The sequence below is a fragment of the Lepisosteus oculatus genome, chromosome 14 (assembly GCF_040954835.1).
Source record: "Lepisosteus oculatus isolate fLepOcu1 chromosome 14, fLepOcu1.hap2, whole genome shotgun sequence".
Classification (NCBI taxonomy): Eukaryota; Metazoa; Chordata; class Actinopteri; order Semionotiformes; family Lepisosteidae; genus Lepisosteus; species Lepisosteus oculatus.
In genome coordinates, this window is record NC_090709.1 from 12,311,611 (window position 1) to 12,338,228 (window position 26,618).

Genomic DNA, 26,618 nt, shown 5'->3' on the forward strand with positions numbered 1-26,618 from the left:
GGCTACACCCGCAACTGCTCTGAATCGGGTATGATATTGGAGACAAATTTAATTTTCCTAATCACATAAACGCATAGAAGATAATGATATTAAATGCAAAATCCACCGCCATACCCTCATCCGGGCAAACAGAGGAACAAAGTTGCAGAATTGTTACTCTCGCGCTGGTAACAGAGCGCTTGAACTTGGCAGACGGGGTTACTGGAGGTCCAAGTCACCGTGTATGGTCACGTGATCACCGGAAAAACAAGGCGCTATATCTCGGGAATGAAAGCAGCACAAACACTACTTTCAACAAACCGACACAAACGCAGCACTAATGATTGAGACCGGTCAAGTTCCCCTACGACGTTGTAGGGGGGCTGAGTGACGTCACGAGCCCGAAAAAACAAGGCGCTATATCTCAGAAACGAAAGCAACACAAACGCTACTTTTAACGGCACATACCGACACAAACAGCACTAATGAATGAGGTAAGTTTCATCGTTTGTGCTGTTAGTAGGGGGGCAACTTTACGGAGCTAATTAACCCCCCTCTCAGTGCAGTGTTCATGTACTGTAGTGTCCAGTCAGTGTGTCTGTGTTAACCCCCCTCTCTCTCAGTGCAGTGTTAATGTACTGGAGTGTCCAGTCAGTGTGTCTGTATTATCCCCTCTTTCTCAGTGCAGTGTTCATGTACTGGAGTGTCCAGTCAGTGTGTCTGTATGAACCCCTCTCTCTCAGTGCAGTGTTAATATGCTGTAATTTCCAGTTTGTCCTTGTCAGTATAAATCCCTTACTCTCAGTGTAGTGTAAATGTACTGTAGTGTGCAGTCAGTGTGTCTGCATGAACCCCTCTCTTTCTCAATGCAGTGTTAATGTAAATGTCATGTATCATTATTATTTCTGTAGTCTTACTTTTTACATGGTAATTAGGTTTCTGACAAAGCTTGTATATCTAAAATCACATATTATCAGAAACCCACTTAAACTCTATTATTCCTCTATTATATGCTTAAACAACCCAAATTGATTGCGAGAATACTAGATGCGTGTTTGTGTAGCTTGAAGCTTACAGCTTTAGCTTGAAGCTTTTAAGATCACATGGCCTCAGCTATCATTACTATGCTAATATTACTCATATATACATCCATACCAAACCTTATGCAGATGTGGCTGTCTCTATTCTAATTGCATCTCTGACATAAGAACTTGGATGACTCAAAATGTCCTTCATGTTAACTGTGACAAGACTGAAACCATGCTTATTGGCACCACCCATCAACTTTGTAAAATCAGTGTGAAACCCTATCTGTAGATGGTCTTGTACTTGAGCTTCACTCTAAATTGAAAAACGTGGGGATGATATTTGACGTTCGACCCACATGCGTAGAATGTTCTCAAAACATCTTTCGTTCACTTCAGAAATATTCCTCGACTACGCCCTATGTTATCACTAACTGTGGCTGAAAAGTGTTGTCTAATCTTGAATCGACTACTGTAACGCTCTACTCTCTGGGGATTCTAAATCCCCATTGAACAAACTCCAGTATGTCCACAATTCGGCAGCCAGAATCCTGACCAGGTCTAGTGCAAGTGTTCACATTACTCCTGTCCTGGAGTCCTTGCACTGGCTTCCTGTCAAGTTTCCTGTCGACTTAACAATCCTCCTGCTCACCTATAAGGCTCTCCATGGCTCGGTACCTGTCTGAGTTATCACCCTACTCCCCACCTCACAACCTTCGCTCTTCTAATTCTGCTCTCCTTACTGTCCCCCAAGCCCGTCTACATTGTATGGGTGACATGGCCTTCACCTGTTATCCCCCCAAGCTCTGGAACTCTCTCCCTAAGGATATCGGAGAGTCACCTTCTCTAAACTCCTTCAAATCCAGACTCATAACCTTCTTCAGAAGAGCCTTTATTTAACTGTTCTTTACTCCTCTGCTCCTACTGTACTTAGTACCACCATCTACTGTCTCCTCTAACTGTGAATTCTCATCGTGCTTATATTGTGTATTTTTTGTTGTTGTCATTCTATAAAACGCTTTGAGAAGCCTCCTTTAAAGGTGCTATATAAAATAGTTTTTTTATTATTATTATAGAGGTCTTGTTTTCTTGTCCTGTGTTTACAGGCTCAGAGGCCAGTGCTCTCTCCGATGCTGGGGAAAGGGCTCTTCTTGAACAGCAGCACAGTGAGGAGGAGTGGGGCTCCAGTCTGATGCAGGAGACAGAGCTCACTGCCGCAGAAGGGAAAGAGACACTCAGTGAGCAGCACACAGAGAGCAGACAGAGTGTGGAGAATCTGAACCCTGTGGCCATGATAAAGACAGAACCTGAGAGTGTGACAACTGGGCTCTTAGTATGTGATGATTTTATGAGAAGATTAATAATCTGGACACAAACAATATTACACAGGGTTTTAATGAACTGGGCTGTGTCTCTGTACAAGAACACAGTGAAGAACTGGATATTTTAAATCTTACAGAGCAGGACATGGAGCCCAAGTTGATTGACCCTGCAGAACAGCAGGCTGATGTACTTGGTGAAGAGAACAGTATTGAGTCACAGCACACAGAGAAGAGTCAGGACAGGGAGGAGCAACAGCAGCTCCTACAGGGCTTGATAATAATTAGGCCTTGTTCTGTTCAAGTAGAGAGACTGTCACTGCAGAGTCTAAAACAATCATATGATCCCTTAGTATCTGATGACTTAACACACAGGTTTAATAATCTGGTTACTGAGAAAATCGTTGAAAGTTTTAATGAACTGGAGACTATGTCTGTTCTTGGGCAAAGAGAGGAACAACTGAATGAACTGGACGGTTTCAGTTTCAGAGAGCTCGAGAAGGAGCCCCAGATGATTCACACTGCTGAGCAGCACACTGAAGGTCTCGGTGGAGAAAACAAATCTCAGTTTCAGCACACAGAGCAAGACCATTCCATGGAGCATTTGCAGAATAAGAGACCCCAGCACGATCAGAGGAGGAGGAAGAATCACTCAAGGCCTTGCTCAGATGGAGTGGACAAACTGCCATTATGGCACAGGGAGGAGCAGCGTTTCTGTCAGTCTAGCATTTCAAAACCCTACCAGCACCTTCACACAGGAGAGAGACCGTTCAGCTGCGGTCAGTGTGGGAAGAGTTTTAGTAAGTCAAGTCACTTAAAAACTCACCAGCGCATTCACATAGGAGAGAGACCTTTCAGCTGCAGTCAGTGTGGGAAGAGTTTTAGTTGGTCAAGTCACTTAATAACCCACCAGCGCATTCACACAGGAGAGAGACCTTTCAGCTGCAGTCAGTGTGGGAATAGTTTTAGTCAGTCAAGTTACTTAAAAACCCACCAGCGCATTCACACAGAAGAGAGACTGTTCAGCTGCAGTCAGTGTGGGAAGAGTTTTAGTCAGTCAAGTACCTTAATAGACCACCAGCGCATTCACACAGGAGAGAGACCATTCAGCTGCAGTCAGTGTGGGAAGAGTTTTAGCCGGTCAAGTCACTTAAAAACCCACCAGCGCATTCACACAGGAGAGAGACTGTTCAGCTGCAGTCAGTGTGGGAAGAGTTTTAGTGTGAAAAGCCACTTACAATCACACCAGCGCATTCACACAGGAGAGAGACCATTCAGCTGCAGTCAGTGTGGGAAGAGTTTTAGTCAGTCAAGTAACTTAAAAACCCACCAGCGCATTCACACAGGAGAGAGACTGTTCAGCTGCAGTCAGTGTGGGAAGAGTTTTAGTGTGAAAAGCCACTTACAATCACACCAGCACATTCACACAGGAGAGAGACCATTCTGTGTGAGGGAACCTATAGGTAGAATTGGAGGATCCATAAGTGTCACGACTTACCAGAGAAACGGGGGAATTTATTAAAATGAGACTGTATTAAATTCGAGTGACCCAGTGGGCAAAAGATGTATAATATACATCTATTAAACGTATACCTTAGACGTATAAATGTGGTCCGCATTTAGTCTAGAATTAAATATACATCTATCGTTATACGTTAATTATACATCTGATTAGATGTTCATTATACATAAATGGTTGGAGTTCTAGTATACGGATAAATTTAGAGGACTATTATACATATATGGTTGGAGTTCCGGATAACTTTAGAAGACTATTATACATATATGGTTAGAAGACTATTATACGTATATGGTTAGAGGTTTATTATACATCAAAGATAGGTTTTATAGGTGTAGAAACTAGTAAACCAAGCCAATGATTTGGTTTAGAAATTTATTCTGAAAATACACATTCACATCTGAAAAATATGTATTTCAAATTATACATTGTATACAGTCAATCAACAATCAACATATAAGCAATAATCATAAAACAAACACAACTAGTCTTAAACTTCAGCTACAAATTCTGGCAACATCAATATACAGTATAGGAATGACAAACACAAACTAATTACATTAACACACTATCTAACTCAAAACCACATTTTGATTCAAATATAAATTTTAAAATGTACAACTTCTATATTTCCAAGAAAAAAAAATTACAATGGAAGTTAAGACAATTTTTGTCCACCATTTGCAAACCCTGTCTAATTGTCCTAACAGGACCAGAAACCTATTATTTTCAGTGTCCAGATCTCCTGGCCACCTGCCTTGCATATGCATTCTTCAAGTAACGCATTGCGTGCTCCTTTATTTATTTTTCTGTTGATGTAGGGTGGGACTTCAGCACCGCAGCTAGGAGAAAATTATATAATAATACTACTCAAATAAATGATGATTAATATCTTCTTGAGTATAATCTCAAAACGGTTTCCAGCGACGGTTTACAGAAAGCTCTCTCGTTGTGTGTCTGTTTTAATGTTTATTTATACGTTAATACTCTTGTTTTGTGTTGGACGCTCAATGTCTGTCATTACTTATGATAGACAAACGCTTTTAAACCTAAGGACAGACTCCTTAATGTCATCAAACAACTTTTTTCACGTACCGGACCCCACCTGCTGAATCGGACAAAGATGCGGCGAACAACAACAACAGGTGGGCAGCAGACGCCGGGGAAGACGAGGCGGCGTGCTAGCGCGACTACGAAGGCGTCCGCACAGACCACCGCTGCTGTCTATTTTGTTAGCTAATGTTCAGTCACTGGACAATAAGATAGATGAGCTCAATTGTAGTAGGGGACTTCAACCACTGCAATCTGAGGAAAGTTCTGCAAAAATACATTCAGCATGTCACTGTACCGACAAGAGGAGGCAATATTTTAGACCACTGCTACACAACAATAAAAGGAGCATACAAAGCGCTTCCCAAACCGAGTTTCGGTAAGTCGGACCACATCGCTCTCCTGTTGCTTCCCGAGTACAAACAGAAGCTGAAGACCTCCCCTATTGCGAACAGGTCAGTGCGTTGTTGGTCTGAGGAGGCGGAAAGCAGGTTAATAGACTGCTTTGATAGTACAGACTGGGACGCATTCAGAGCTCCCGACACAGATTTAAATGAGTATACCGACGCGGTCACCAGCTATATTAAATACTGCACCGACGTTTGTGTACCAGAAATGAAAATTAGGTCATTTCCCAATCAGAAACCGTGGTTCAACCACGACATACGCAATAAAATAAAAGTTAGATCCACCGCGTTCAAATCGGGGGACGAAGAGCTGTACAAGAAATCACGGTATGCATTAGAAGAAGCCATAAAACGCGCCAAACGGAGCTACAGAGTGTGGCTTGAAATGCAGTGCGCTGACACCCAGAGGCTGTGGCAGGGATTACAGTCAATCACAGGCTACAAGGGCTGCAGCCAGGAGATTGACACGAACAACGCATCCCTGCCTGACGAGCTGAACCACTTCTATGCCCGCTTTGATGCTCTGAACACGGGCACTGCTGAGAAGACCCCAAGTGTGCAGGGCGAGTTTGTTCTGAAACTCTCAGAGCAGGACGTGCAGAAGACTCTGAGCAGGGTGAAAATCCGTAAGGCTGCAGGGCCTGATGGGATACCACCTCGCGTCCTGAGGACATGTGCAGCCCAGCTGACCACAGTGTTTACAGACATCTTTAACTCCTCCCTGTCACAGTCCATGGTCCCCACCTGCTTTAAAAAAACCACTATTGTTCCAACCCCCAAAAAGACAAAAGTGACATGCCTGAATGATTACCGCCCAGTAGCATTAACATCTGTGGTGATGAAATGCCTGGAGAAGCTGGTGTTGTCACATATCAACTCCTCAACATATCACATATGGACCCCCTGCAGTTCGCCTACCAGAGCAACAGATCAGTGGATGATGCTGTCTCCCTGGCTCTGCATACAGCCTTGTAACACCTGGACACTAAGAACTCGTATGTGAGAATGCTGTTTGTGGACTACAGTTCAGCATTCAATTCCATCATATCCAGTCAACTGGTGACAAAGCTCAGGGGATTAGGTCTGTGCAACTCTGTCTGCAACTGGCTGCTGGACTTTCTTATCAAGAGACCACCGGTGGTGCGGATAGGCAATAAAACATCAACACCACTCACCCTGAGCACTGGAACCCCACAAGGCTGCTGTCTGAGTCCAAGGTTGTACTCCCTATTTACTCAAGACTGCACAGCAAGACACAGCAACAACCGCATCATTAAGTTTGCCGATGACACCACTATAATAGGACTGATCAGTGATGATGACGAGTCCACTTACAGGGATGAAGTTGTACAGCTGCTTAGGTGGTGTCATAGCAGTAACCTGGACTTGAACATAAAGAAAACGAAAGAGCTAATAGTGGACTTTCGGAGACACAGGCCACACACTCACAGCCCACTCAGTATTGATGGAACGGAAGTGGAAACAGTCACCAGCTTTAGGTTTTTGGGAATTCACATCTCTAAAGATCTAACCTGGACTGTGAACACTGACTCTATCATGAAGAAGGCTCAGCAGCGCCTTTATTTCTTGAGGTGCCTCAAGCGATGGGGGATGCCAATACATGTGTTGGTGAACTTCTACCGCTGCACTATCGAGAGCGTCCTCACCAACGGGATCACCGTGTGGTATGGCAACACCTCTTCGCGAGAAAGAAAGGCACTGCAGAGAATGGTCAATATGGCCCAGAAGATCATCGGCTGCGGTCTCACCGAGATTAAACAGCTCTATGAGGACCGCTGCCGTGGTAGAATTCTGGCCATCACAGAGGACAGTCACCACCCCGGGCATGAGCTCTTCACCCCACTGCCCTCAGGCAAGAGATATAAGAGCATACGGACACTTACCACTAGATTCTTCAATAGCTTCTATCCACAAGCAGTGAGACTGGCGAACACATTTAGCCATCCCCCTCGGACCACACCTACACCATCACCATCTACCTCATTGTAATTTATTTATTGTACGTCTCCAGTCATTGTTTACACGTCTGTATTGTTTACATTCAAACTGTCTGCATGTTTACTTGCACATTGTCTATTGTTTGTTTGTACATTGTCTTGATGCACTGTTTGCACTTTGTTTTTTTTTTGTTTTTTTACACTTGTTTTACAATTGAGAGACTTTCTGTAAGTAAGAATTCCATTGTACCAGCACCGGTTACATATGGCAATAAAGTTCAAAGTTCAAGTTCAAGTTCAAAAATGAACCATTAAGGTTTACTAAGCTCAAAGCTGAAATAAACGGATACAATTTGGCTTGCATCATAGCAGTTGAGCAATAAAGTCTGTCCTAATTAAAGAGTACCCAAAGTTTGAAAGTACAACATAGAATAGGAGTACCTTTAATTACTGTATGAAGAGTTGTATCTCCCAGGCCACTCTTTTGTTGTTTATCTTTTCGGCTTGTGCCAACGAAGTTCAATTCTGTCATCAGTTCATTTGTCATAAGTCTGAAAACCAAATTGGAGTTTAGACATTTTTTCAAGTAAGTTTCCACTCAGCATTTATTTACTCAAATATTTAGGATCAAATTTAATACTGTAATCCTTATATTTTAAAAGACAATTTTGCAGTTTTACACCTTGCACATTCAGTGGTTAACACATAGGTATCTATAAGCTCAATTCTGTGGATATGTTAACTTGATCAAAGTAAAAATGTAATGTAAAAACATGTTAAAAATCAACAAGCAATACCTTGACAAGACTGTGAACACACTTTCTCTGACATCACTGCCGCCTACTCTCCGAAGTTGGTTTATCTGGAAATAATATTTTATTAGAAATAATGTTAGAAGCTACTAGATCTTCATTAATTAACTAATGAGACATACCCATTTACACATTCAATGGAACAAACACATTTTCACATATTAACTGCACTTTTCTTTCAGTATTTTCTCAGTTTATAAATACAAAGTGACCATTTTTCAAAGTAAAAAAAAATGTAGTAACTTTTTAGAACATTAAAAACACTTTATTTTGCCATTAAAGGATAAGCAAGATTATACATTATAAACTAAAAATATGAACGTATGCCAGAGATGGATCATTAATCAGATGTAGGCTATAAAATTATGACCTATCTGAAACCTAGAACATTAGTAGTGAATATTTTCTACACCACAATGAGAATATAATATCATACCAGCAGGTTTTGATTGTCCATGCTGTCAAGTGCTTGCTCGTATGCACAGAACTCTTCCATTGTGGTCAGCCTCCTGATGTGGAATTGGGAGTCTACCGGTTCTGTGGACCTACACAAACGCCTCAATTCATCCCTCATCTCTATCAGGAGGCCCAATACCCACTTTTGAAACTCCTGAAATTAACATTTTATATCAGCATTTAAAAGGAATTAGGTTAGGATTTTCTTACACTATTGTCACATTACCATAACTGTAGTGTTGCTAATGTGCTACATGCAATTTATAATCTTAAAAAGTAAAAATTCCCACATCTGTAGTTCATTTTAACTGTACTTCCTTCTGAAGGAGGATATCTCTCTCTCTTCTCTTCTGGTCTGGATGTGGTCTTCTGCCTGGGAGACTCTGAAAAGAATTCAGTTATGGAAAACATTTACTTTATCACACAACTTAATATTTCAATTTAGTCATTTAGTCTGTCATTGAACTAGGATTCTATAAACAATGTCAATTAAACTCCATTGGTGTATTAAAAACATAGCTTCAATTTTGAATATGTTTGTGTCGTTTGTAGCATTGTGGTAAAAGACAACTTATTTTTATATTGTATACGAGCCTACACATAATTAAAATACATTCTGTGTAAAACTATAATATGGGTAGTTTTATTTATTACTTTATACAATTAAAAAGACATACTTTTTGATAGTCTTCCAGGATCATTTCTGCCATCTGGCCAATCCTGGTTTGATACTAGAAATTTAAAAGTTAACAATAATCTCATACTTAACAAATCATTTGCAGAGGGATCATAAACTATTCTTAAATTTAATAATTTAATTAATATGATACAAGTAATGTACTAAGTACTTCGGTTGAAGACTTTGGTCTTATAACTTGCTTAGGGCTTCAAACTTTGCGTGGTGAGGTCCCAGTTTGGACTACCTGGGCTGTTAATATAATATTGCAGATTAATTTAATATTTAAGTATGGATGTAAAATGTTCACCAATCCAATAATCTTTGAATATAATTTGCTTATGGAAGACAGTTCTCCAGACTTTGGAAATTACAGTGACATAACCTCAGACGTAATAAAAAAAAATGAACTTGTGAGTTTCATCTCAATTTCATAGAGTAATTAGATGTAGGCAAAAAACGTAGTAAAAACTTCAGGAATGTTGAAGCCAGAACTCGGCACCATTTTCTTCCTTGGTTCTCACCTTTGATGGTTGGGCTTCAATAACATAAAAAATGGTCTTAACTTGTCTTTAAATATGATTGATGATGGTTATCTTTAAGGACATCTAAGGACATTAAGAAAACATTTTAACTTTGATTGCAATAACCTACCTTTAAGCGTACTTGAACAGCTGAGTGAGCTCTGGGAGACACTCTTCCTAGGAGAGAACCTCAGTTTTGGGGGTGGAACTGGCAGCTTCGGTGGCTTCTTCTTTTCTAAACAGAAAAAATATGGCAGTAAAATATTTCATATCACATTAAATTATTTAATCAACTTGATCTGTTACTTTTTACAATACATTTATTTTCTTTATTTTGGGAACTTTGAAGGCAGAGAAATGGACTTGGAGTAGCAGCATCAGAATCAAAGTCTGTAATATAATAGAAAATTATTATATTTCAATATAATACTGAAAATTAGTTTAAAATAGAATAAGCTAACCAAAATTCTTAGCAATTTCCATGATCAACAAATCTGATAAGATTTTTAACATTTTCATACAGAACACCTTTCAAAATGACTTATTTTAAAGGGTTGTAAAAAAATCAATAACAAGGTACAAGCTAAATGTATCAGTTGATATTAATAACTGGTTAAAAATATAGCTATTGAGACTGTTACTTTTACATACTGTAGCGGCGAGGCTTATTAATAAGAAAGAATTAAGTGTTCTGAGCCTTCCCAAATGAGGCCCCATCTCTCTGTTCATCTCTGTGGTGCAGGCTGATTTAAGGCTTCCTTTAATAAGGTTTCCTAGGACAGCTCCCAAAGGGGGATGCACTTAGCTAAGCCTGGCTATCATGATCAATGGTCATCCATTGGCGCCTATCTGTCTAGGGAGTGCCAGATGGACATCTGGACTGCATTCCTAAGTGTCAGGAGTAAGTGACTGATATCTCACCTTGATCAACCAATCAGGGACTGGTAGGGCCGAGTAACCCACGTGGGACTCTGATGCCCATGGAACTTTCAGCCAATCAACGAGCTGAAGTTCCTCCAGGTAAAAACAGGCAACACAGAGAGCCTGAGAGATTCAGTAAGATTCAGAGGGAATTCTGAGCCTTTTCTAAAGGGAATTCAAAGGAGAATTCCAGGGCAGGACGGCCCAGGAGCAGAAGGCTCCCAAGGGCAGGACATTCTCGCAGCGCGCCTCCTGACCACCCTGAGACTCAGCCCGGACAACCACGGAACGGCCAGTGTGTCCGAGTGCCAGAACTTTCCTTTGTTCTAAGAGTCGAGAGCGGAGGTTGCCAGAGAGTAACCAGAGGATCCACCCGAGGTTAGCACCAGCAGCAGGCCTCGTGAACAGGTCAGAACTGTGGACAGCTGAATCACTATTCAGAACTAGCTCTTCATCAGGAACAAACTGGTCCTCTTCCTGACTTGCTGGGACCCACAGTCATCTTTTCTCCTGTGCACAAACTTTGCTAGTTAAAGCCAACACTAACTAGCCGGTCAGTGAACATCAGCAGCGCACCGTAGCAAGCCGCACAGCACCTAGCCAGAGAGTGCGGATTGGACAGCAACAAGCCTGCAACTGTTTCTTTGTGCCCGCAGGAGATCTGAATCCCCAGAGATTGGATGAGTATTCAACTTCACTGCATTACTGCTTGAGAATTCAACTGTTATCCCAACCAGTTGATATCAATTTAATTCCTAAGAGTTACGTACTTGTTTTGAGTATCTAATGTAGAAGTTGTAACCAAGTTCAATTACGAAACGGTCTTAATGAATGATATACTGAACGTATATCCTCTTGATATATGTAACTCTTTGTAACTGACTGAATATATACCTTTTGTATTCTGATAACCCTCTCGATAAGATCTGTTAGGTTTACATGCATATTCTATGTATTAATAAATGTATCCTCGTGTATTAGTACCTGTGTGTGTGCGTTGTTTGAGTTATGTCGCATGGTTGGATTCTAAAGCCATCAAAAGAATCAATTTTGTGATTTACTGCTACAATTAATAATTGTCCCAGTAAATGCCCAAACCCTACATAACTGGTGCCTATAGCCACTACATTTATTTTGCCGTCCCTGGGCCGGCTATGGCAACGTTACAATACCATCAACATAATTGGAGAACACCCGCTTCTTTCTTTTGTGTTTTGGATTGGGTGTCTCATCCTCATCTTCAGCATCCGTAACAGAGGTGGTTAAATCAAAGTGATCACACTCTGATTTCTTGTCTACAAATAATTAAATTTACATTACATATGATCAAATATGAAAAAGGTATTTTTGCACTAATACATGTACATAGACAGTTACTGTAAATATTCAATCGGAATTTATAATAATTAACAGGAATTTGCTCTTATTTTCAAAGAAAGCTATACCTGATGTATGTTTAACTTTAATGAGCTTGAAGGTAACCCAAGTATCTTTATTAGGGTTGGCCTTCTCTTTGTATAGTTTTGTGGCCTGCTTTGGATCATTCGGCCACCACACAAACTCTCTTCGGGCATCCACCCAGTTTGAGGGCAGGACTCCCTCAACCTCCCCCTCTTGCTCTATCCAAACAGCGCATGTCCACATCACCTGAAACAGACATGCACATTTTAATTTTGAGTCTTAATTCAGATTGTGGTGCTAATTACTACACTTGTGTTCGCTTATAAAGATTATACTCAATAAAAACACATAATTCAATAATAAACATTCTGCTTTATGTATACATTTGTAGTTAGATGGTATTCACTACATGCAATTCCTCACAAACTTTAAAATTTAAACTTAACCATGAGAAAAGAGCAGACAGCAGCATCCTGTGTGAATCAAAGTTGCAACTTCCTCATGGAACAGGATTATGTTCTATGCCATTATGAAGACGGAAAAGGACATACCCAGCACCATATGGGAGACACACTACTTTTCTGTGCAACTCTTTTACAGAGAGGAATTTCTCCCTTGCATGCATCTCCAGACTATTAACATATATAATATTATGCAGTTTTTACTCACATGGTTCAGTGAAGAAGTTACATGTCTGAGTCTGTCATACAACATCACATAGAAGACTTCTGTCTGCTCTTTTTTCCTTCACAAATGCAAAGTCCTCATTATCCAACAGGAAACAACAGTCTTTTTGTCTTGACGAAATATACATCTGTGAACCAGATGCTTCACAGTTGCTCTGAACTCTTTCCTTCTCCTTCATTCTCTTTACTACTTGAGCTATAGGGTTACTGTATGACTGTTCCGCACTAGTTTCTTCAAGGACTGTAAAACGTTTTCAAATGGGAATGCAGATACATCATTTAAGGAACAATTAAATTGTACCACATCCTGATGTAGATGTCTCAAACTGTGCACATTGTATACAACAAATGTTGGTCCATACAAATGCTGTGCATTGTCAACAAAGGTATCAAGCAGTTTCGGGGCATAGTTGAGATTGGCATTTCTCTTTCTTTCATCCGAGTCCAACATAATGGAAAGAGCAACTGTTAGCATCAGAAAATGGGTGTATAGTTCCTTTGATACAACATTACGAAGCACAATGGGGCCTGTATACAAAAGGAACTGGCGGAACTCTGTAGCCTTCCATCTGTCAAGCTCTGAGAGGGATCTTGGCTGCCTAGCAAATTCCCCAGGCATCTTTCCGCTAAGAATTTCCAAATTATCAGAAATTTCTTTCCTCTGCCTGCCAGACAGTGGACATTTAGCTGGTCCTTGCTTTAAGAAAATAAGAATTATTTTGCCAACACCAACACAAGCTAGATGCATGTAGTCAAGGTTGAATTGGCTTATCCACCCAATTCCAGCAGCAGCTAAGGGAGAAAGTCTTTGTTGGTGTTCCTTGTACTCAAAGTTCTTGAATTGTTCATCTGTACGATCATTACATGCCTCTTCCCTTGTGAAAACAACTCTTCCCTCCCAGCTCCCTTTAATTTTGCATCTTTTGCAGCCAAAATACGAATTGTGTCCTTTGCAGCATTTCAGATATGAGCGTGCAGGGGCATCACATATAAAAGCCTTCACAGTAACATTAAATACTCTATCTTCAAAGTGAATGCCATTATTGGTGAGTAACTTTAACTCCTCTAAAAAGTCACTCATATAATCATCAACTGGATCAGGCTTGGACCATCCAGAAAATAATGCCATTATGAAAGGCTGGAATTGGTGAAAAGAGCACAAAATAGGCCAAAATTGCACAGATGTAGATTTGAAGAGAGGAACTCCATCAACATTGATACACAGGTCTACAGAATGCATGCCTTCTTGGAATGTTTTAGAAGATATGTTTTTCAGGATTCCTTTCTTTAATTCAAAGTAAATGTACTGAACACCGCATTTATCACTGATTTGCACTTTATTAGGTGTTTGAGGAAAGTCCTGGACGTCTCAATATCTCCAATAAATCATTGAAACACTGTCTTTTACAACCATGCTTTGCAGACCAAGCTACAAGTTCGGTAGATAGATTTGGCCTTGCTGGATCAGTCTGTGTCTCATCTACAAGGTCAGTAGATTCAGGACTGGGGTCAGTTACATCAGATTCATCAGAGTCAGACCTTTCAACCTCATTCAAGATTTCTTCTTCAGAAGTAATAACTTCTTCAGTGTACCCATAGTCATTTGAATCCTGATGTGTAATGTCATCATTGACACTAGCACCCATATCACCAGACGATTGTTCCACATTCTCATCCTTGGTGTCATCTATGTGAAAGCTGTCATCTTTATCATCACTGCTGGATTCTGCAAGAGCATTTAGCTCTGCATGTCGCTTCCTCCATTGGGATAAATAGTGCTTTGACATAAAGTCTGATTTGGTGTGTCCCCTGCGTGCTGATGTGCACCTACAGATAATTGTAACACATGCAAATAAACAGTAAATAAACAGTGACTGTTGTATGTAAGGTACTGTAAGGACGATGGAATATAAAAGGAAATGGTATCAACTTTTCTTAAGAAAATAAAAATAGAAATATTGTCATTCAAAGAAATCAACATATAATTACATTTTTTTCAGGCAGGTGGCAAGACCCCCTCGCGAAACCCCTGTATGCAAAGCTGTGTAAATAAATTACATACAGTACTGTTGCACGTTTTAGACCGTACCGTACGCTCGGTAATTTCCCGCAATTCCTGTCATCAGTTTTATTTTTGGGATTTTAACAGAGATTTTCTACCGTTTACATTTATATAATCTAATTTGATTAAGAGAACAAAATGACTGCGATAAAAATGTTGTTTAAAAGGGTGAGTAAGAAAGGTCACACTACGCAGGTATTTCCCATATATCATTGCCTAGTTAAATTTAGAACAATAACTATTTCAGAAATCACACAGAAAGGAGTATAACACCGCGATTATTATTTTTTCCATAAAAAACATATCGTTATTCCTTAAAGTTGTCTTGCTGAGGCAATTCTAATTTCTAAGAATATCCATATATTTTTAGGAGAATCAGAGAAAATTATCATCACATACTTCACAAATCCATGGGGTACTATAACATTAAGGGTTGTTTAGCATTGACGTTGTTAATGGTACATGTTACATACTTATTTTCAATGACCTGTTGAACATGTGCTGTTTTTTCTGATTCTCAAATTAGAGAAATGGCAAAACGATTTTGTGTAATCTTCCCCTTCACACTATTTTTATGTGCCATTTTTTGCTTATTAACATACTATTTTAATCAAAATAATATTAAGTAAGATCTGTATGTATTCAGATAGTATTATTATTATTATTATTATTTATACTTACTCGTCAAAAGAGGATTGCTGAGATATTCGCAGACTTCTTCTACGATTGAAAAACGTGGCCAAAATGGCGACCAACGAATACTAGCAATGCATTGTGGTATATAACCGGAAAATATGCTGGGTTAGATATTTTCTCAACGTATGCGTTTATTAATGTTGTCGATATTATGGTTGAAATTTAACATTGATAATACATCGCGGCTATGTGCCCCCTGCTATGTGCTGATGTGCAATTTTAACTCATACAGTTAGTAAGGATCGGTCACTGTTATTATATACAGTATAATGACATTATGGAATAGGATGGGGACAGGCCTGGCGTCACGGGGGGAGGGAGGAGTGTCGCCCCTTCAGTTTTGGGCAAAAGGATTTACTTAACTTAACTTGTGCCCTAAAAAAATAGTTGTACTTTGTCAATGGTCAGACAACACTAAATGACACTAACAGTCACTCGGACTGTTTGATGTGCAGGAGGGCTCTCCGTCCAGGAACTGCACATATCAGTGTCGTTATTGAGTGTCAACATTACGATCCTGTTTGCTCAGTTGGACCGAGTAGTTTATCATTATACTTAAAATCGTTATATAACTAGGACTAGTTATAGCAGTCTGTGCTTTCTGTTGGTTTTACAGCATTTTTTTCTAAACGATTCAGAACGTCCATGTAGCTGCAAAAATGAACGCTTATGGTACTTTTCGCTCCAGGCAATACAAACCACGAGAGTGACAAAAAATGTGAAACTGAACTTCAACGCAAATACCAGATTGCTAGTCGTTATCTTCTATCATGAAGCACTAATCAATGGCATAGCTGCGAGATTTCATTTGGGTAGCCGCACCGTACAGCTCCGTTTCAACCGAAATATCACCCCCCTCAGAATTTCAGACGCCCCCCTACAGATTTTTCCCCGGGCACCGCGCACTGATCGGGGGACGGGGTAATGGAAATGGTATCAACTTTTCTCAAGAAAATAAAAATAGAAACTCTATAGGCACTCAAACATTTTACTGTTTTTTTCAGGCAGGTGCACAGTGTACGAAGTAAATTCCTTTCGCAGTAATTAATTAATTTATTATATTTATTACCATATTTATTATACACGTGTAAATAAAATAATTACTACGAAAAGAATTTACTTCGTACACTGTGCAGAGTGCCGTATACTCCGAGTTGCGGCACACACGATACATACAGTAAAAAACCTCAGGCACTGTGTTAGATGTATTTTCGACGTTATATATGCGTTTATTCATGTCGTCGCGGCGACATACATATATATATAGCTGTATTTTCACCTTGAATATACGTATATTCGACGAATCACTGCCCACTGGGCAGTATCTGGCCGAGGGCGAGAAGAGCACGAGGTTCTTCTTTGGCCTGGAGCAGGAGAGACAGCGCAGCTCTCTGCCCCTGAGGCTGTTAGGAATGAGGTGTTTTATTTTTATAGCGCCTTGTTCTGGTCCGAAGCGGTGGATGAGCAGCAGACCCGGGCTATGCTGGCCGGGGTGAGTACGCCCCTGTCACAGAGCGATCGTGAGCTCTGTGACAGTGCGCTGAGCTTGGAGGAAGTGCTTGAGGCACTTCGGGGCTCGTCTCCTAACAAGAGCCCAGGGTGGGACGGCTCTCCTCCTAGCTCTACAGACACTTTCAGCAGTCCCAGGGGCCCCTCCTTCTGGAGGTGTTCCAGGAAATTGCCAGGACCGGCGCTCTGACCCCATCTATGAGAAGGGGGGTGATCTCTCGTCTACAAAAAGCAGGGGGATCCCTCCCTTTTGAAAAACTTTCGCCCGATCAGCCTGTTGAACTCGGACTATAAGATCCTAACTCGTGTTCTCTCCCTCAGGCTCAGGAAGGTTCTGCCCAGGATCCTGTCGCCTTCGCAGACCTACTGTGTCAAGGGGAGAGACATCGCGGACACGGTGTGCTCCATCAGAGATGTCGTGGACCTTATGCGGGAGCAGCCGAGGGGCGGATACGTCCTGAAACTGGACCAGGAGAAGGCCTTCGACAGGGTGGAGCATTCCTTCCTGTTTGAGGTCTTGAAGAGCTTCGGCTTCAGCGAGGTCTTCATCTCCTGGGTGAGGCTCGTGTACAAGGGGATCGTGAGCTGTGTCAAGGTGAACGGTTCCCTCACGAGCTTCTTTCCAGTGACCAGGTCAGTGCGGCAGGGCTGCCCTCTGTCGGATCTGCTCTACTCCTTAGTGGCTGAGCCCCTGGGTCTGGCGATCCGCAGTAAGGAGGGGGTGTGCGGCGTCACCTTGCCTGGGGGCACCGCCACCTCGTTAATCTACCAATATGCTGACGACACCACACTGACGTTGGCAGAGGTGGCGGAGATCTTGGCCATTTTGGAGGTGGTGCAGGCCTACTGCTCTGCCTCGGGCGCCAAGGTAAACTTGGAGAAGTCTGATGTCATGCCGGTTCGGAGGGCAGACCTGGTCACTGGTCACCTGGAGGTCCTTGGCGTCTACATTAGCACTGATGAGCAGGCCCCTGGGCTTCTCCTGTGGAAGGAGAAGCTCATTAAGATGAGGGCCAGGCTAAATCGGTGGAGACACAGGTCCCTGACCCTAAAGGGAAGGGTCCTGCTCGTTAACACACTGTGCCTGTCCCTCTTGTGGTACCCACTGTCTGTGATGCCTCTTCCTGAATGGGTAGAGAACGAGATTAGGCAACTGGTGGTGGGATTTGTGTGGGAGGGGAAGCCTCCGCGGGTCGCTCATGACACCCTCATTGGGGAATTTTCAAGGGGTGCACCACCAGCATGTTCTACAGGCTGATGGTGGCGAAACGGTTCAGAGCGCCGGTCTCAGAGGTGTTCTGGGGTAAGATCTTCCGCCACCTCGAGCCGGCATGGATCTGGGCATGTCTGAGGCTGCCTTTCCTGCCCCAGAGATGCGAGCAGCAGGACTTCTTCACCAAGATTGTGCGGGCAGTGGACGGAGGGGCTGCTGCACCTCTTTGTCAGTTGTGATGGATTGAAGGATTTGAGGGCGTACTTGACGGATCTGCTGGATGGCCTGTTTTGCTCTGTTCGAGGAACTGTTCTTCACGGGGTGTCCTGGAAAGAGCTGTTCCTTTTTGGATACCGTGGGTCTGAGGGGGGGTTAACGCCATTTTAGTGAACCTCCTCCTCAGCCTAGCAAGGGCAGCTGTCTGGGAGAGGAGGAACCTGGTGATGTACAATGGCTTGAAGCTAGATCTTGTCAGGCTGTACATCGCCAGGCTGAAGGACTGCTTCTCTCTCAGCCTGGCCTACTGCAGGGCTGTGAGGCAGATGGCCAAATTTCGCAGGATCTTTTTAAAAAATAACATCTTTGTGGACCTGCAGGAGGAAGGCCTGTATTTCCGGCTCTGAGGGTGGGGGTGCTTAATGTCTCTGGATAGATAGAGAAGTCTTGGAATTGGAAAATATTTTATCTTTGTGGTTCAGTGTTGTTATATGTATTTTGTTTAGTTGTTTTAGTGCCTTAATTTTCTTTTTTCTTCTTCAACCTTGTTTTGTATAAAGATATGTTTGATTGTTGTTGTATTTGTCTTTTAATTATATTCTCTGTTTTTAAACCATGTAAATATTTCATTGCTTTTTTGATAAATAAAAAACACACAAAAAAAGAGTTTTTTTATTCTGATCATGAACCTTATATGTTGCCAGTTTTACAAGTCCGCGAAGGATCGAGGAAAGGTTTATCGCCAGCTGAAAAGAGACACAGCGCTTCGGCTATGGAGACTAGTTCGGCTGGCATTCTGGGAGTCGCATTTTTCAGAATTGTATTGAGATCGTTTTCCACAGAGCTCAGATGTCAAAGCACAGCAGCAGCTCTCCACAGCGATCCTCTATAGCGCCCTTTCTCCCGCAGCTCCGTCCTTATTGGAAGGAAGCAAGAGTGAAAGGCTGAAGTGAAATAGAGCGGGGACGAAGGTAGTGAAGAGAGAGAGAACGTGGGAAGAAGAGAAAAATGCAAGGGAAAAAAAGCAGCATCGTAAAAGAGGTGACGGAGCTGTCCTCTCTATAAGAAGGGTGCCAGTGAGCCGTGCTCTTACCTATGGCCACACCCCCATGAGTACACCTGATCTTATCTGATCTCGGAAGCTAAGCAGGGGTGGGCCTGGTTAGTACTTGGATGGGAGACTGCCTGGGAATAACAGGTGCTGTAAGTCTTTAATTGCAGGAGGCACCCTATCTCCGCTCACTCGCTCATTCTCCTGTTCACACGTCCAGGGCAACTTTTTGGCTTTTTATTTGTCAGCTTTGGTAAGACACAGGTGCTTGTGTATTAGCATGAGCGTTTTTTATTCTTATCATGAACCTTATATACTGTATCTCTACATCCCATAACCTTTAACGGCAGGTGCCTGGGTGTGGACATGTTGTGATGTAATATTTATTTTAAAAGTAAACATTTTAGTAAAGTCTGTTATATTGTTAAAATCTATAAGCATTATAAATATCAATTTTTGCTTGTGCTTATAAGTTATCGCTGCTAAATGTGTCTTATTCAATTATTTTAGCACTTTTATGACCTATCCACTAAAATATAAAGACCCGCCCTACAATGCTCTTCTCAAAAGATAAAATGAGTTTTACATTTTTTGATTCAATGTAATTTCTTTTCTAGAGAAACACACATCATTTGAGGCTTGGGTTGCATGTTAATATTTTTAAGGTTTAAAGACTTTACGTTCACGTTATGTGGAAAATCATTTCAAGCTTTTGAAAAGTTGTTGAGAATTTGTCATTGAAATAAGTTTACATATTTTAATTCAACGTTATTACTTTTCACTCTCGATAAAACACGTGTGATTTTGGGGCGGGGGGATATGGTGGGGCGTTCTAAAACATCACAACCATTTGAAAAATGTCTTGAGCTATGTAGGCATGGTTACAAATTTGGAGTTTATGCTTAAATTAGCCGAGTTGCCGGTTTTGAAGTGTGACACCTGAGCTGTCAGGCCCCGATATTGACTGCTGTGAAGATGGCTTCTTTGAGTATTGAATCATCGTATTCCTCTGCTATGCAAACTGAAGAAGTAGGTTGCTAAAATATTTTTTCTGATAGTGGAATTGTTGTTTCAATCTGTGTTTAGTGTATTTCGTTTTCAACACTTTGTCTTCTTTTTTAGCAAAAGCTGACCCAGCACTCAGTGGTGTGTGACAGTGGCTGTCATGTGAACTCTGACGGTGATTCAGGTGTTGGGGGTCCGTCAACGACTGATGAAGAGTTGCTACAAATGGTAAATGGTAAATATTAAACCACAGCAAGTTCGAAGCAAACGAAAAACTCTTAACACAAAAGAGGCATTACAATTGTAAATATTTTAGTTAAAAAGCATGCCTATTTATTTTGTTAAGCCTTCCTTTTCTTTTTTCCTTTAATAGAATAACGAAGAGGTCGACACATCAATCTTCAAACTACCATCAAGCTTGAATGTTTCTTGTCTGTTCATGTGTGCTCGCCAAAATGTGATTAATGATGATGTTCAACCTAGTTTAGCTAACGATGGCTCTAATGAGCCCGATGCTATGGATAAGATTGTAAAGTTGGTGGTATGTTGCACCTTCAACCATTGTTTAAAGGGGGTTGTGGTTGATGAATGCGCGGCCTGTTAATCATCCAGGTCAACGGGGTCACACATGCTTAGTTGTCGGGTGCGCGGATGGGTACTGTGGTGTCTCCGGGAGAAAGTTTATGTAAATGAAAGTAGTACTCACACCACACTTTTCTTTCCTGAGTTTCGTGGCGTTTCTTCCTCCAACTATCTTCCAAATACAGTCCGTAATCCGTTCCCTTAATCCTGATCCGATCCAAGTTCCAAAAGTCCGTAATAAAGCCAATCCGCGATGTATCCTTATCCAGTGTCCGTAATCCAAAAACCATAAACCTTTTCTCCTTTCAGTAGTCCGTTATTCTTTAGCTCGATCTTTAACATACACCGCTTTCCTTTCTTTTCCTCCAAACCGCATTCACCTTATCGGCTTCCGCCCTGTTCACTGCCTCCGGGGCACTTATATTTCAGTTCCTGATGCGGCTCAGCTGTGTCTCATTGTTTCTCAGGGTAGACCCTTTCCATTTACCAGTCAGCTGATTCTTTTTGGCAGCCATTTTGCTAAGCTCCATATCTAGTATTTTAAGTAGGTCATTCCGAAAATACCTGTTATGAATGACCCTTCCCCTGGTCATGTTACAGTACAAAGATGTGTTGTTTGCCGCATTAGAAATTTATAAGTGTCTCTTTATAAGTTTATAAGTTTGAAATTTATAAGTTTAGCCCAAATTTTATCGGCTGTTCTGTACATCGCCAGTGGCCTGGGTGCCTATACTTTTACAGATGAAAATAATTGACGACCGCTCGCTATATGAGTATGTACGCTCCTTACTTGTAAAGGTAGATGGAAAAATACTACTTTTTTACAGACACAGGTGTGCCATCGTGAGAAGAATGAAGAATTCCGAATGTATACGTCAGAATTCTTACAAAGAGTGCTTTACACCCTTCTTTCTGTAAAGCTTGAAATGAAAATCAATAAGCCGAATGCTAATGTCCTTGAATTTGTTAAAGAGATATATATGTATGTAAAGAACATGAGTGAAATTACTGCGATTCTGATGTTTTCAGATCATAAACTGAAGCCTGGCGGATTCAGCGGTGTGTATTCCAAAATACAACGTATTTTGCATAGAACCTGTGGTAACACCATCCCTCTGATCACTCAGGCTAATTTATTTTCTCTGTTATGGTCGCCCAGTTCGGTGTTCACGGCTATAGAAATGGCGAGAGAAAGGGCGTTATGAATGCTTTTTCAGATGCTGCTGAGTTTCTGAACAATGTTGGGGCGATAGCTACAACTAATTTTCTGCACCAACATTTAATTGGCGATTGCAAGCAGTAGTCTGTAATGTGTGTGAAAAGTTTAAAAGTGTATACTGGGATGTTTCTGTAATTTAAAACCTACTGATGAAATAAAGTGGTTCACATTTCACATGCTATTTGTCCTGCAAGTTCTTTCTGTGACACTTTACTCAGTCAGTCTGTGTGTGTGTGTGTGTGTGTGTGTGTGTGTGTGTGTGTGTGTGTGTGTGTGCTCACATCCCGGAAACTCGCAGCCCTCACCAGACTTCCCACACTGCCGATTCCCTAGGGTTATAATAGACTGCGCTCCAACCTGCAGCAGACATGATCACCATCCAACCCTCGTCGCTAATACGCGCTTTCACACACTTATTTATAAATCGAAGGGGATGCGGTGGTCGGCATTTGGACCCTGAGGCCCGGGGCTGTTCGGGGTGGAAGGCGGGACAACAACACTCATTATGACACACCATTGGCTCTGGAGGGGACGGGACATCCGCCCATTACATTGCACCATAGGCCAATAAGGGGGCAGGACATCTGCCCGTGGCGGCCTCCCATTGGCTGAAAAAGGGGGCGTGGTACCTGTCAAAAAGTTTGATGAAAGGTGTCGCTTTATTCTACTCCCGGGCCAAAAACAGCCCTCGGATCATCAACTCAATCAGGAACTCCCAGTCTCACAACTGCATTCCCTCGGTGCTTCCCTACCACCCTAACCCAATTTCTATCCCCAGGACCATCATTAACAATGACTACATTTTACAGGACGATCCCTCCATCGGTACTCTTTTTTTTTTACCGCCCAATCATCTCTTATCGCTGACCACCACATAAGCTTCTTGTTCACAGCTCCCTCGCACTCAGCACCTTCCCCTGCAATAGCACTCGCTGCATCACTTGCAAATACATATCTAACGACATTCAGGGCATCACAGGACAATTCCGGATAATCCTGACAACATCCCGTATCTCACTTACCGTATCTCTTGCAAAAAATGCCCAGCTATCTACATTTGGGAAACCGAAAGTAGACTAGGAGAATGCTTCAGAGAACATATTAGGGCTGGGAAGTTTTTCTTTTCACCTCAAATAGCCAGGATCTCTCAATGACTGACTTATTTTAATGTAATCTTCTCAATTCTCTTGCAGGTTTTGACTTCACACCTTTCTTCACCTCTCTCCATTTTGCACTTCCTGAGTGGCCTCTCTGCTGCTCCTGCCTCCTCCCCTCTCCCAGCTTTTGTTCTTCTGTGCTATTTAATCTTTGTAATCTGCCCTGTCTTTCTCACACCTGAAGAAGGCTTCACAGCCGAAACATTGAGTTTTCTCTCTTCTCTTTTCAGTATGGAATAAACCTATTACTTGTTCCTTTGCAGACTACACATGCTGACATAGTTTAGTTCAGGTGGGTAGCTGCTTCAATATACATTTGTAAATGTCAATTTAAAACCGTAAAAATAGTAAGATTGTAACTCCACTTTAAAACGTGGCAAGAAATAGACACATGGCAGGCTACACCCTGGAAAGGACACCAGTCCATCCCAGGGAAAATATATAAAAAATAAACATGTAGGCAGCACATATCAAGCCTTACAAGAAATCATTAACACCCTCAACACACACCACAGGTCCATTAAACTCAAATACACCAAGCATGGTAGCCTGATAGACTTCCTAGACACCACCACATACAAGGTTTCTTCTTCAACAACACCAAGGTGTTTTTCAAAGACACATTCACACGGCTTACTGCACAAGGATAGCTTCCACCCAAAACATACTTTAAAGGGACTGGTAAAATCACAACTCCTACACTTCCACAAAATCTGTACACAACAACAAGACTTTGAGGAAGCCAAATACACACTCTTCCAAGCTTTATGCCAGAGAAGATACACGAAGTTTCCTCAAAAATGTGGCACAAACATTTCTAAATAGAAAAACTCCAGATGACAGAAAAATACCCCTCAACACATCATATTCTCAACTCAACATAAAAACCAACCAAAAACCATGATATTAGAAAACACAAACATACTGAGGGAGCACAAAATCATATCTGCACACAGAAAAAAACAAAAACCTTCAGCATTAATTAGTCCAAAGCAAGCTAAAACCTGTACAAAACAGATCATATACACCAAGAGCCAAACATTTCATAACAGAAAACAACGATCCAAAACAACAAAACTAAAGAAATCTTCCAGTTGCAAAGGGCACTCTCAGAAAACATCAATAACGCCATCTACAGCATCCAGTGCAAAAAGTGCGGGGTGACCTATGTGGGTGAAATGGGTAACTCCATCCGAACCAAGCTGACACAACACAGGTACATCAGGAACCACGGGACTGGAAAGCAACCCCAACTGGACAGAGATAGAAAGAAAGAAAAAGGAAAGGGAGTGGATCAAAAGACTTAATACTATTTTTACACAAGACCTGAACATCAGAAAAACCGGGAGGGTTTTAGTCGTTGGAAGGAGAGTGCTCTCCTTGTCCCAGATGGTCCTCTCTCAGATAAAATCTGGGAGAAAGAGCTTTGTTCCCCTCTCCTAACTAGCCAGATCCTACAGGGACTGGAACTCTTCACCATACTAACACTTACGCAACAACCAGAAGAATAATTGAAACCAATCAGCTATGGAAACTCGCACAGCTTGCATAGTCCTACTAGGGAGGAAAACAAAAGACACTGATTGCTTATTGAGATGTTAATGGTCCATGCATAATCCCCACCAGGGAAAGCAGAAACACATTCAACTGAAACTGCTCCTACTCATACAGAAACGAACAGAAGGAACATAGACCATAGGATACAAACTAGCCCCCTTAGAAAACAGGATAAAAACAGGCCAGCATGGACACAGTGTTCCAGAACAATGCCTGAAGAAGACCCAGGCAGAAACATAGTGACACACAGAAAGGCAAGATTGTCTTCCTATGGAGCCACAGATTCTACAGAGGTAAAGCTGCCTAACAGTGGAAACCTAACGGTGTCAACAAAGCTTTAGGCATTTAAATGGTAAGTATGGATCAATCCAGAGTTGACAACGCACGCAACCGTACGGTCACCCTCCACACTGCCTACACACCAAGCATGTCAAACAGACAAGATACCTTCCAACAAGAAACCAGGATCATCTACAAAATGATCCAAACAGTCCACCATTAACAAATTGCTATTTATACAATCCAGACCTTTAATATTATTAGTTCTAAATGTCACGACCACTAACCGGCCCAGACCAGCTCCTAAGAGGTCTAATCAGTCCCAGCAGCAGGGTGATAATTACAAACGCCGCCGCACGTGTTAATTCTCATCAGACGCCTTACCGTGTGGCAGGCTGCATTATTTAAGCCTCCCTTACCCGCATATCACTGCTCGGTATTGAGTTCACTACGTGTTGCTCTACGTAGCGTTGCTTTCCCTTTTGCCTACTGGATTTTCTGACTTTGCCTTTTGCCTTTGGACTTTGTTTCTCATCTCGACCCTTGGATTGTTTGCTACCAGTGACTATTTTTCGGTATTGACCCTGCAGCTCTTGTTTCGACCACGTACCTGTCTCTCGTTCTGGATTGTTCGCCACCAGTGCCTTTACCGGATCTTGACCTACCTTATGCCTTCGGACTACGACTCAGCTCCTGGATTTGCTCTGTCCGCCTACTCACTGCCCAAGGTTTCCTGCATCTGCATCGGATCCTTTTCACCACAACCTAGCTTCGTTACAGAATACCAAGCCTTACAGTATGGATCCTGCGGATGCGCAAGCTCTTCGCTTCCTCCTCCACCAGCACTCCCAAGCTCTATCTCAGTTACAGAAGTCTGTTCAACTTCTTACCAATCACGTTGCCTGGCTTTCGTCCCCCCGGGTGCCCCCAACACCTTCTACTGCTCCTCCTGCAGTTTCTTCCGCTCAAGCCGCCCCGCCCACCCCCACCCCCCAACCTTACCATTTGTTCTTCCTGAAAAATATGCAGTAATCCTTCTGGTTGCAGAGGATTCATTACTCAATGCTACCTCTCTTTTCATCTGCATCCAGAGCGTTTTCCTACGTCACAAGAACAGATTGGTTTTGCGATCTCCCTGTTGACAGGCAAGGCTTTGGATTGGGCTTCTGTTTTTTTGACCAGAGCAGATTCGCAACCCATGGATTTCAATAGCTTTGCGGATCGTCTTCAGGCACGTTTTTCGCAGAACAATCTGGACCTGGTTCACCTTCGGCTCTCGGCAATTTAACAGGGTGATAGACCTCTACAGGATTATGTGGAGGAATTTCAGTCTCTTGCC

The 26,618-nt window shown here is 42.0% G+C and overlaps 2 protein-coding genes and 1 pseudogene across 2 annotated transcripts in view; all 3 read left to right on the forward strand.

The window, feature by feature from the left end:
* The window catches only part of LOC138243427 (scavenger receptor cysteine-rich type 1 protein M130-like), a 359,441-nt gene that overhangs the window by 191,711 nt on the left and 141,112 nt on the right, over positions 1–26,618 (forward strand). The window lies entirely within an intron of this gene.
* On the forward strand, positions 2,992–3,925 carry LOC138243331 (zinc finger protein 211-like). The gene is made up of 2 exons (XM_069198894.1): positions 2,992–2,996; positions 3,050–3,925. Exons 1-2 carry the CDS (start codon positions 2,992–2,994, stop codon positions 3,843–3,845), a joined length of 801 nt encoding a protein of 266 aa, XP_069054995.1. The 3' UTR covers positions 3,846–3,925.
* LOC138218660 (5S ribosomal RNA) lies at positions 19,521–19,639 on the forward strand (annotated as a pseudogene).